The 13,084-nt window shown below is 41.1% G+C and overlaps 1 protein-coding gene across 7 annotated transcripts; it reads left to right on the forward strand.

The window, feature by feature from the left end:
• The first annotated feature begins 2,131 nt into the window (after nucleotides 1–2,131).
• nxpe3 (neurexophilin and PC-esterase domain family, member 3) lies at nucleotides 2,132–12,250 on the forward strand. 7 transcript variants are annotated; one of them, XM_005755160.1, is made up of 7 exons: nucleotides 2,132–2,336; nucleotides 4,237–4,306; nucleotides 6,390–6,552; nucleotides 7,788–8,560; nucleotides 9,047–9,114; nucleotides 9,202–9,423; nucleotides 9,505–12,250. In XM_005755160.1, the coding sequence occupies exons 3-7, from the start codon at nucleotides 6,460–6,462 to the stop codon at nucleotides 10,065–10,067; spliced, it is 1,719 nt and encodes a 572-aa protein (XP_005755217.1). In that variant the 5' UTR covers nucleotides 2,132–2,336; nucleotides 4,237–4,306; nucleotides 6,390–6,459; the 3' UTR covers nucleotides 10,068–12,250. The 7 variants fall into 7 exon arrangements, with proteins under 7 accessions (XP_005755217.1, XP_005755219.1, XP_005755216.1 ...); XM_005755162.1 differs by having other exon boundaries at nucleotides 6,393–6,552; XM_005755161.1 differs by lacking the exon at nucleotides 2,132–2,336 and adding an exon at nucleotides 2,896–3,016.
• Nucleotides 12,251–13,084: the final 834 nt, after the last annotated feature.

The following is a 13,084-nucleotide window of genomic DNA, read 5'->3' on the forward strand; positions in this document are numbered from 1 at the left end:
ATGTACTTATAATTTTCTAATTTCTATCTACTTTTCATTTTTATAATGTCTTATTTACAGTTATTCTCATTATTGTGTGATTATTTCTTAGATGTTTAATAAATCAGTGTAAATTAATTTACACTAATTCCAGTTCATTAAAATAATCTGTTATACCTCATAGCTATAATGCAAGTACAGATAAATAGATACTTTATTGGTCTCAAGGGAATTTTTGTGCTACAGTGGCTGGATAAAGAATAAAAACAGTATAGTGTACAATAAACAACAAAGTTATACAATGAAAATTTTATACATGCCACATTGACAAAAAACTAACCAAAGTAAAAATAAAGTTTGCTAAAAAAAGAAAAAAGAACGGATTCAAAATGCTTTATGCTTCTGAGATGAATGGATCTCTGAAATTTAACAAACTTCAGTTTAGACCATGGTGATCGAGTGTTGCCTTGAAAAGCTCCTCTATCCCCCTGGCAAATAGCACACTGTGTGTTACTTTCAATTTCATTACCCCATATAGCTCCACCACACTGCAGCCATCATTATACCAGGACACGATCCATCTTACTTTGGCTTATAAATCAGAATTAGTAGAACACAGCAGCCTATAAATTTCTGAATGTCTGTGGCCTTTAAAAGCAATGAACTCGTAACAGATTTTACTTGGAAAATAAGATTGTAAATATTTTGAGCATAAAGTCAGTTTTCCATTATTTGAAAAGTGCTACCTTTTTGATCAATTTACTCTAATGTGCTATATCACCAGTATCTTCCTCTGCCACACCGACCCTATGCATGTCCTTCTTCACTACATCCATGAACATTCTCTGTGATCCTTGTCTTATCTTCCTCCCTGGCAGCTCTGCATTCAGCATCCTTTGTTCAAATATTTCCACTCTCTCTCCTCTGCACATGTCATAAATGCTCTCTTCCTTGCCTCTGTAATTTAACCTCTAGTTTTTTACACTGATCAAACATAATATTACGACCAACTGCCCAATATTGTGTTGCCAAAATAGCCCTGACCCTGGGTCTTTCCACCAGACCCTGGCCAGTGTGTTTGAGTATCCGGCACTGAAATGTTAGCAACAGATCCTTTAAAACTTGTAAGATGCAAGGTGTGTCCTTTGTGGATCTGACTTGTTTACCCAGCAAATCCCACAGATGTTTGATTGGATTGAGGTTTGGGAAATATGTAGGCCAAGTCAGCGCCTTAAACTCATTGTTGTGTTCATCAAACCACTGATGAGTACCCTGATGAAAGAGGCCACAGCAAACAAGGAATATAGTTTCCATAAAAGGATGTGCATTGTTTGTTACCACACTTAGATAGGTGATGTCAAAGTAACATGCACATGGATGTCAGGAACCAAGGTTTCCCAGCAGGACACGGCCCAAAGCATCACACTGCCTCTGCAAGCTTGACGTGTTCCCAGGTAAGTGACACCCAGCCATCCACGATTCATCAGACCAGGCCACCTTCTTCTATTGCTCCGTGGTCCAGTTTTCACACTCACATCCTTTGAAATCTGTGGACTGACTGCTAATTACTTTGAAAGCTGGGTCACTGGGCAGGATGTCAGGACACATTGTGTGTAGCACAGTGAGAGAGTGAATGGAAATAAACAAAACATGAAACACAGAGACAACATTGAGGGAACATGAAGTAAATAACCCCAAGGAGGGCTGAACTTGTGGGCTCAAATGATACAACGGGGGCAAACAGAATCTAGAAACCAAGCCCACTTCTCAAAATCAAAACAACAATGAATTACGATTCAAAAGTCCAAAAAACACAAAACACTGAGTCAAAGAACCAGAACCATGACACACAGGAAGTGCTGATTTTTTTTCTGCGTCACAAAACTAATTTTCTTACTCTTCTTCTTCTCTTTGTATCACTGTTATTGTTGCTGTTACAAAGGAACAGCTGAAGTATACCGAGTGGCCACCTGGGGACGCAGTAGCACCCACTCAGTCACCCAATCCACTGCAATTTCTTTTTTCCCACCCTCATCATGATGGGTGGGAAAAAATAAATTAATTGATTTTATTTCAATTAATTTATTGAAATAAAATTAATAAATTAATTGATTTTATTTATTTATTTATTTGCCAAGCGTAAGGTGACCTGTTCGATTCCAGCCTGGTTCTCTGTGGGGTTACGCCAGAAAGCGCATCCGCTGTAACAGCTCAACCCACCGTGGACATACTATCCTCCTCCCCTCTCGTGAGCGATGACCAGTGGAAATCGCCTTATCTTAAAGCCCACATTGCTCTTCTGCTACCATCCTCCTCATCCTGCTTCAGGGATCGGACATGGTGGGGCTCTGTAACGTGTAAGTACGGCGCGCACAAATGAGCAAACATTTGTTCTGAATATGCAGAAATCTGCGGTGTCTTTGTTGGCGTCGTCGCAGCGGTTCGTGTGACAAAAGCTGCTGAATAATAGGAATAATATAAACAGAAATTTCCATCTCTTACAAGATGGAGATGAGCTTCATCCTAACCCAGAATAAGAGCCGCTAATCATTATCACAGACTATTACTGCAGAGAGAAATAGGACGCCTTATCTGCTAGAAGTGCTCATGTCAGCGCAGAAATGTGGGTTGTATATATATTTTTAGGTTAAAAAGAGCAATAACCTTGATGTGGACTAATTCACAGCTATTGTTCTGTCAACAGATTAGCATCCATATTTTAAAATCTATGTTTATGTTAAGAATAACAAAAGCAGGCCATGTTGGAAAAAGCTCTACTTTAGCCATGTGTACATATTCAGAAGCCATGTGTACATATTCAGATACGTGCGTAAGACACACACACACACACACACACACACACACACACACACACACACACACAGATATATTGGATGAAACGTCTTAAAGTTTTGCGTGAAGCTTTTCAATTGGCTGTCAGTTGGCCTCACTTCTGCCATGGCAGCCATATTATTACGCCAAATTCTGACTGCTGCTAACTGGATGTTGAAGTTTCTACTTCGTGGTTTTCTTTGTTGTAAGTTGTTATTTTTGTGGTCTTGTATTTTCTATTTTATAATATAATGAGCTTTAGTTTTACTGTAGTATTTTGGTTGTGTTTCTAGTTTTGATAGACTCTAAAGGTCTCTTTTTGAAGGGCTTCCTTTCTAGAGTTGCTGGTTTCTTGATACACTTTGTCGGTTTGATTTCCTGGTTTTCACCATCTTACAATGCTGTGATTGCAGTCATTCCCGAACCCCCTGTGAATAGTACTCATGACCATTGATCAGTGGTTGTTGATCAATGGTCATGGGAATTTGCATATTAATGATAAAGGAACTGACCTCCCAGCCCATTGTTCCTTCAGTGTTGCTAGTTTCAGTCATTGTGCAAATGTACTGTTTATAAGATTGCGGAAACCTCCAGTCAGCTGAGACTGAAGAAGTCACTTGGATGAGTGACGAAATGTTTATCCCACTGAAAAAGCTACATTCGGATGAACAGAATCAACTTTGAGGGATTTACTTACCTGGATGATTGAGCATGCATTAAGCATGTGTCCCAAATTCTAAATATTGAGGATAAGAACAAACCAACACTGGCCCAGAAGAATGCAGTCAAACATTGATTTTATTGAACACACGCGTGGGAAGATGTACACTGCAACACATCAGCATAGCTCTTCACCCAAAAATACACTTCAGACTGCTTTTAATTCATCAGGGTTCTGCCCCTTCATGCGTTAACAAGAATATGACATGCATCAGTTACAGTAAATGGTCAATTAAAAAGCTAAAAACAGACAGAGAAGTTGTCTGTGAAGGTTCTCAGTCATCCAGGTCATCGTAGTCAAAGGAGCTTGCAAAGAAAAGCGTCTGGACTTCTTTAAGTTGCTTGAAGACGTTTCACCTCTCATCCGAGAAGCTTCTTCAGGTCTAAGGTCAAATGGTGGAGAGTCCCAGATATAAACCTAGTGGGAGAAACCCCCCACAGAGGGACAAAAGGACCCCCTGATGATCCTCTAATCGCCTGAGCCAAGGTGGGAAACTGGGCGTGGGTCCCAATCAGCCAGAGTTTCGGGTGTGTTCATTGTGAAACCTGGCCCCACCTTATCATGCAAATTCCTGAGATCAGATGGCCCAGGATGTGAGTGGGCGTTAAGGCGTCTGGGGAGGGAACTCAAAACTGGATTATAGACAGAGAAGTTCCTTTTTCTATCACGTTCTTCCATACATGGCAATTTGTTTCACCCTCCAGATGGTTCCTGTGGGCTTGCACTCTTCTTGACTCTTCTTCTGTCACCTGTTACTAGGCAAACTCAAATGCGGTAAGAAGCTAAATGAATTCCAGGCCTATCTTTAAATCATTTGTGTTTGTGAGCATGCCTTTTTAACCTTCTGTTGCTCCAAGTCACTTACACCAGGGATCGTCGCGACATCGCGCCAAACTTAGCTTAAAACCCTTAAATAGACTGAGCATCAACTCTTCATGAGCACATCTGCAATGTGTGTATAAAATGGTTATAGCCGCACCTGTAATAGAAGTTTTAATGTAATGCCAGTAGCTTTAATGAACGTTTTAATGCAATGATAATGATGAAAGCTATATGTAGCAGTAAAATATTTTTCTTTATTCCCACACATACATCCTGGTTTGACTTTGTTACAGTGTTACAGTGTTGCATCTTTTGCCATCTTACAATGCTGTGATTGCAGCCATTCCCCATTGGTCAGTGGTCTTTGATCAGTGGGTTTTGGTCAGTTGTTGATCAATGGTCATGAGAATTTGCATAATTATGAAAAGGGTTACAAAACCACTTCTAAGGCTTTGGGACTTGGGGAAACCACAGTGAAAAACTATAGCATTTCATAAAAAGAACATCATACCAGCAGTCAGTGTTAGGAAGGTTACTTTTAAAATTTATTCCACTACAGATTACAGAATACATGCCCCAAAATGTATTTTGTAATGTACTCTCATTGAGTAACGTATTCTGAATACTTTGGATTACTTTTATTATTTTATTAATCCTTTATTGATCCAGGTAAAAAATCTCATTGAGATTAAAAATCTCATTTCCAAGAGAGACCTGGCATCATGGGAACAAAAGTCACATACCACATAGGTATATAACATTACTTAACATATTATCAAACTTTTTGCAACTACATGAATGTGTTTTTGCTCTGTGATTTATTACTATTACTGAAGGTTACTCGCCAATACCAACTAGATGAGTAACAGTAGGATGGACATTAGGTAAGGCTGCACTTTGTGCAGCGATCTTGTATAGAAAACTGTTCTGCGGCTCCGAACCGTGGTAAAGGGACCCCTGGATAACATGTAATTCGTGTCAGAGTTGTAAAATAGCTTTACTTTTTGTTAGACTTGTAGTCAAGACCGCCTAATCCGAGACCAAGACAAGACCAAGACCAGAGGGTATCGAGACCAAGACAAGACCAAGACCAAGACCAAGTCGAGACGAGACCAAGACCGAGACCAAGTTGAGGCGAGACCAAGACCGAGACCAAGACCGGGACAAAAAAGACTAACTTTTGTGTGCTTTTGAGGGCTGACATGATGGTACTGACTGGCCCCAAAGTCATCTGACAAAACAGCGATCACCTCCAACAACTATCTAAAGAATGGGAAATATGTAAGCAAGCAGAGATGATGTGGGCCGCGAGATTGAAACAAAGAGCCTCGTTTTGTTTGGATTTCCACCGGCGTGGAGTTACCAAAAATAGAGTGGGCATAGCCTGACATATGAAACAGGAAAAGAACGCTGTGTAATCCCTTTATTTTAACAAAGTAACCGTATTCTGAATACCGCCTCTTTAAACGGTAACTGTAACGGAATACAGTTACTCATATTTTGAAATACGTAACGCCGGTACACGTATTCCGTTACTCCCCAACACTGCCAGCAGTCAAACATGGTAATGCTAGTTGTGTGATGGTCTGGGGTTGCTTTGTTTCTTCTGGATCTGGATGACATGCCTTCACAGATGGAATTTTGCTCTCTACCAGAACATCCTGAAAGTGAATGTCGAGCCTTCAGTTCAACCCTAAAACTAAAGTTTAACAAGAGTGGACTATGCCCTATGACAAGAGATGTCATAGGGCAGGACACATCCTGTGCAGGTCACCAGTCAGTCGCAGGACTGATATCTTTGTCTAATATTACTTTTTTTCTGATCTAAAACATGCAAGTGTGATAAATATGCCACAAAAAAAGAAATCAGGAAGGGGACAAATGCTTTTTTCATGCTGTTTTGAAAAAGGAATTCTTATATTTTTATTTACTTCTGTATGACACACAGAGAAGATGGTTAACTGCATAATGAAGAACAGAACATCTGTCACACACACACACACACATATATATAAAATGTCCTTCTCGTTGACAGCAGGTTGGAATGACATTATGTCGTCCTGGTGACAGCAGAGTGTGATCATGGGATTTAGAAGAGGGTCACCATGTGCCATAATCTGTCCAAATATACCCCGATTTTCCTCTTCCTCACACTGTCTGGCATCATCTTCCTGCTGCGGAACATCCACACAGTAGAGGTGAGGAGAGAAGTGAAACTACCCGTGAGCTTTAACTCATGCTTTTTCTTTTCATTTTTGACAGTTATGAAAAGTCTCAAAAGATTTTTGATTTATTCACATAGCAGGCAAATTTTTCATTGTTTTTATATTATTGCAGAAATCAGTCGGGAACTCCTAAAACAGAGTATATGGACAAAAATAGTGGATCGGGTATGCATTAAGGAGCTGCCATAATACCATAATGGTTGTGGGGCACAATTTTTGTGCTTGAGTCTGCAGTGCTCTGGTGACTTTTATCTGGGTCAGCACGCTTTGACCCTGCTTTGCAACTCTGTGGCCTGTCACTTTTTGTTTCTGTGATCTTTTTTGAACCACAAGGGACCTTCCTGAGTTACTGAAGGAAACAGAGCTGCACTCTTAAAAGTTTGCATATAATCCCTTATAAGAAGCATTCAGGTCACCCTGAATGATCTGTTATCAGCTAAGTTTAGCAAGCTGCATACATAAACCACAGCTGGATTGCACAGACACACATTCCTGCTAATTTGTGCCAAGAGTAATAAAATATCGGAAATTCACACACTTCTCATTGGAATTCGTGGACAAGCTGCAACATACAGCAGGCCTTGTCTTTTGCCAGAAGGGGGAACCAGTAGTACAAACTCAGCTGAGCAGTCAAATGTGTGGACTTTAATTAGTAGGGGTCAAATCTTTAAGCTTTAACAAAATCCATATGTGTGAACATAAAAAACAAACAAACAAACAAAACACATGAATGTAATAGCAACTTTCACTTGTTGGTCATTTTGCTCTGGGGGTCTGTGGGGATGGAGAAACTTAGATTTTTGGCACTAATGGCTTAATTTTTCATGTTGCTGCTTGGTTCATGGATTAAGAGGATTGAAGCATGGTTATTAGAAGTTGGCAAGTCAATTTAATGGCAGCAAAAGTTAAGATATTTTGTATTTTAGTCCTTTGTAAGGGTCGTAAAGAGCTCCAATCATACCCGATCTTACGTTTCCCAAAATGTAATATTGAGTATGTGGAAATTATTTGCCTATGAGCAACCTTCAGCTCTGTTATTCTCAGTCCTGTCCGCATCAAACTGCTTTCACAGGCTGAGTAGGACTTCTTCTAACCAGTGATCTTTATCTTGGCATCTGTGCAGTTCCTCTTGAATTATTCCTGCAATATTCTACAACCCATAGTGTGGTATCCTCTAAAATTCATTCAGTTACCCTTCTTCTTTTCAGAACTGGAACTGCCAAGCGATTTCATCTTTCTACCAACTGCAGAGCAGGATCCATTCATCCCTCAGTGTGTCTCCTTTCTATCACAACCACACCTACTGTACCCATGTGGGCCAGAAACCCTCCCCTGAGGATGAACTTGAGGAGCGGTACCTGTTGGAACTCATCAGCTGGCCCAGCCCTCCGCCTCACTCTGGACCAACCACCCTGAGGCAGACGAGCGACCCTGTCCACAGCCTGTTCGCAATACTTCCCACTAAAGAAGGAAGGGAGTGGCACGTGGGCGATCAGCTAGAGGCCCTCATCCAGATGCACGACTTCCAGGGTCGCCCTAAACGCTACGGCGGGGATTTCCTTCTGGCTAGGCTGCACTCTCCGGAGCTTGGAGCGGCCGTGGTTGGGCAGGTGGTTGACCACAAGAATGGATTTTATTCTGCTCTGTTCCCACTCCTGTGGGTGGGCTCTGCACAGGTTGAAGTCATGTTGGTGCACTCCAGCGAGGCCGTCGCTGTGCTGCGACGACTCAGGGAGGAACGGGCCGATCGGGTGTTTTTTAAGAGCGTGTTCCGTTTAGGCCTTTTATCAGAAACTACTGTGTGCAACCTGTGCTTGCCTACCAACCATCAGCCTCTTTGCAACTACACAGACCTTCACACAGGCGAGCCCTGGTACTGCTACAAGCCCAAGGTGCTCAGCTGTGACACCAGAATCAACCATGCTAAGGGAGGCTACTTGAAAAACCTCATCACCAACAAGGAAGCGCTGTTATTCAAAAGGTTTGTATGCTTTGTAGGATTTGGATGCTTATTTACTGTATCTACTGTTAAAGGATAAGTGTGGTGAGATTTCCTATTTTTCTTAATTCATAAAAAACCCACAAACAATGAGTGTCTGCAGTCAGAAACCATTAAAATAAAACCATCTGCAGTATAGATTATTTTCTTCCCATGCTGCACACATTGTGTGTAAGATGGGCAACACATTAGTGCCAGCTGTTTAAAAATAAGGCCTTAATATTGTAGAAATGCGCACCATTACCTCCCCCCTGGTGACATCATTAGCAGCTCAAATCTTGCAGCAGATTTGTTACTGGTGATCTGATAATAGTTCTCTGGTATATCTATACATACGAAAATAGCTAAAACAGCACTCAGTTGTTATCTGACTTTTAAAGATGAGTTTATGCCTTAGCAACTCGACCACGATATTAGTAGGAAATGTGACATTATTTTTTAACATTCATTTTTTTCCATCTGTCCTAGTGGTGTAAATCTCAAAGTTTACATACACGCTTCAGGACCTGATAAAATCAACGTGCTGCCACAGAAAGGTACGGTACTGTGGGAGAGGAACATTTGTAGCACCTGCTGTGATCTAAAAATGAATTTTGTCTTCAGCATTCTTTACTTCCTCTCAGATAAAGTGGAGGAAGAAAACAGCACAGCTAAACCAGAACATATTCAGCTAGAAACATCTGGATATTACTACATGGACTCCTGGAGGCCATTAGATGGATTTACAATGCGTCAGTTCAACAAATCATCAGCAGCTGTACAGTGTTTGAAGAACAAGGTGATCAACATGTACGGAGACTCTACTGTGAGACAGTGGTTCGAGTATCTCATTGGTTTTATACCAGGTGAGCGGTTTTGTCCTTTTATTTCATTTTATAGACACTTACACTACCCACTGTAACTTTCATTTATTCCATCTCATCCAGAATTAAAGGAGTTCAACCTATACAATCCCAAAAAGGTCGGACCGCTCATGGCGGTGGACAGCACACATAATATTCTCTTGAAGTACCGCTGCCACGGCCCTCCAATCCGCTTCTCTACCGTCATGTCCAGCGAGTTGCGGTACGTTTCGAATGAGCTTGACGGCCTCTCTGGGGGCCCCAACGTGGTTGTGGTCCTCAGCATCTGGTCCCACTTCAGCACCTTTCCTGTGGACATATACATACGGCGTCTTCGGCACATTCGACAGGCGCTGGTGAGACTTATAGACCGAGCGCCAGGGACGCTAATAGTGATCCGCTCAGCCAATCTTCAAGCCCTGGATCAGGAGGTGAGCCTTTACAACAGCGACTGGTACTCCCAGCAGCTCGATCAGGTGCTCAGGACCATGTTCAAGGGGCTGAACGTTCTGGTGGTGGATGCCTGGCAAATGACTTTAGCTCACCATTTACCTCATGCCCTCCATCCTCCTCCACCTATCGTCAAGCAAATGATAGACATGCTTTTATCTTATATTTGCCCCGAGAGGAAAAAAAGCCAGAAATAGTGATGATAGTGGATATATTGTTAAATGTGATGTGTGAATCCATCCGTCAGTTTCAAACACATTTTTGTTTGGGTTCATAAGAACTCATATATTTTTCTAAAACACAAACTCTTCAAATACTGAAGATTTGCTTTCCTGCTATTTTTTTTTTTAAATTCCTACAAAACATGTTTTACTCTGATTTCCAAAGACTTTGGCACAATGATTGTTAATTCTCATCTTTTGGTATTACCAAAGTTTTGTTCATGTGCATTATTTTAATGTACAGAGTGGTTCAAATAATTGTTGAACACATCATCAATTTTCTAAGTAAATGTGTTTCTAAAGGTAATCACCAGATGTCGGTCAACAACCATTCCAGTCCACACATGCAAAGAAATCAAACCGTAGATTTATATTTGAAATTAAGTTATGTGTAATAATGAGAAATGACAATTGGGGTCATTGGCTTGCTGAAACGTGCACCCTCGTTTCATCTTCATCATCCTGGTAGGTGGCAGCAGTTTTTTATTAGTTCCTCGCCACATTTTCGCATTCATCCTTCCTTCGGTCATATGAAGCGTGCCAGTGCCGTATGCTGAAATAAACCCCCACACCATTATGTACCCACCTCTAAACTCACTGTTGGAATGGTGTTTTAGGGGTGATATGCAGCGCATTTTGACCTCCAAACATGGTGTGTGTATTCTGGAATCTAAAGAGTTCAATTTTGGTCTCACTTGACCAGAGACTATATTCTCATTATTACACATAACAATTAATGGACATCTGTTGAGAATTTCAAATTGGATCTTTGGAAATATATTTACTTAGGAAACATTAAACACACATACACACATAACATGAAGATCTGCCTAATATTGTGTTTGCTTTTGCTACTACAGCCCTAAACCTTTAAGATATGTATTCAGTTAGACACCACCGGAAGGTCTGCTGTGGCATCTTGCACCAGGAAGTTAACAACAGATCCTTTAAGTCTTCTAAGTTGTGAGGTGGGGCTTCCACCGATCAGACATGTTTGTACAGCACATTTCCTTCCCACAGATGTTTGACTGGGTTGAGATCTGGCGAACTTTGAATGTCAAGTCAACACCTCAAACCGTTCCTGAACAGTATTTGCTCTCTGGCAGGGTATATTATCCTGCTGAAAGAGGACACGGCCATCAGTGAATACAGTTTCGATGAAAGGGTGTACATGTTCTGCAACAATGGTTAGGTAGGTGGTATTTGTCAAAGTAACATCCACATGGACGACAGGATCCTTGGTTTCCAAGTCGTACATTGCCCAAAGCATCACACTGCCCCCACCAGCTTGCCTTCTTCCCATAATGCATCTTGGTGCCAGGTGTTCCCCAGGTAAGCGACGCACATAAAGAAAACCTGCTCCGTGGTCCAGTTCTGATGCTCACATGCTCATTGTTGTTGCTTTCAGTGGTGATCAGGGGTCAGCATGGACCGCCTGGCTGTTCTGTGGCTGTGCAGCCTCATACGCAACAAACTGTGATGCATTGTGTATTCTGACTTTTGTCGCGGTTCGAATTTTGAGGAAGAGACATATGACTGAAAGTCCATAGTGGGTCAACACAAATAATTTTATTAAAACACATATATGTGGTGAAGATAGGCTCTGCAAAACATCAGGCTCCATCTTTCCCTTACAATAGGTGGGTGTAATATTTATACTTATGATGACCAGTACCTCGCGTCACTAAAACAGAACACTTCCTCTTTCAGTTCCTCCAGATGCATCCTGTTATTCTACTTGTCCAGACTTAATCCTTGTGTTGTCCACTGGTCATTTTTGTCCTCTAAAGAAATCTTTTGCTATCAAAAATGTGTTTTTTATTCATCAAATGGTCTGAAAATAACAGAAGTTATTCATTACTATACTATGAATGATTGGAATAAGTTTTAAGTAATTTGATTTATTTATGGGGTTTTTATTGGATTTTATAACACTTGTGGTCCTCGTGGACAAAAATGACCCCAAAGTACAAAGTGTTGCAAAGAGCCGTATTTTCACACCATACTGCTTTCAAACATCTTTGATCTTGGATCACTGATGTGTGGGGTCAAGCACTGGTCATAACAACCACAACAGGCAGCACAATGAGGAGGCAGGTGCTCTATATTCAATGAAATTTTATTTATACAGCGCCAAATCACAACAACAGCTGCATCAAAGTGCTTCATATTGTAAGGTCGACCCTACAATAATACATACACAGAAAGTATCCTCAAAAGCCTCCATTGCACTGGAGATTTGCATACTTTGATGAGCATACTTTTTTTTACCATGTTGTGCAAAGCAATGACCAGTAGGACAAAGCACATATTGTCCTCTAGTATAATGAGGAGGGAGAATCAATGTTCAGGAAGATCCAGGGTTAGAAGATATAGAAAATATTGTCAATATTTAGAGCACATGCTACCCTTTCTCTGAAAAAGCACATCAGCCACCTGCAGAAGTGGAAGAAGGCTATGAAGTGAAGAAAAGTGATGAAGAATCTGAACTATGTTCAAGTAGGTTCTCAGGCATCCAGGACATGGTAGTCTGAGGAGCTTGGAAAGAAAGTGACTGGGCTTCTTGAAGTTTCTTGAATTTTCAGAATGTGAAACTGAAATAGAAGATGTGTCAGAGGACTACACATCATCCATTTCAATTATGATGAAGACAAAGAATCAAGCAGGAAAGAGGAGTCAGCTGAGACAGAGGAATATTTGCAGTAACAAGAGGAAACACTGATCTGGTCTTCTAACCTTCCCAGTGACAGACGATGCATGACTCTCTCATGTGCCTCAGAGAAAGATGATCTACCACAGTCCAAGCACATGTGCCAGGTCCCATACCCCTTCAGTGGCTTTTCTACTCGAGTACTGAAAGCATTACACACAGTGTATTCTGCTTGTATTCTGCTTTTTAACGTTCACATGCCAATGGATGCATCAGAGACCAAGTTGGGGTTCAGTAACTTGCCCAAGGACACCTTGGTAAGAACTCCAGACTAGAGCACACA

The sequence above is a fragment of the Pundamilia nyererei genome, unplaced genomic scaffold (genome assembly GCF_000239375.1).
Source record: "Pundamilia nyererei isolate P.nyererei 1_Seehausen unplaced genomic scaffold, PunNye1.0 scaffold01045, whole genome shotgun sequence".
In the NCBI taxonomy this organism is placed as follows: Eukaryota; Metazoa; Chordata; class Actinopteri; order Cichliformes; family Cichlidae; genus Pundamilia; species Pundamilia nyererei.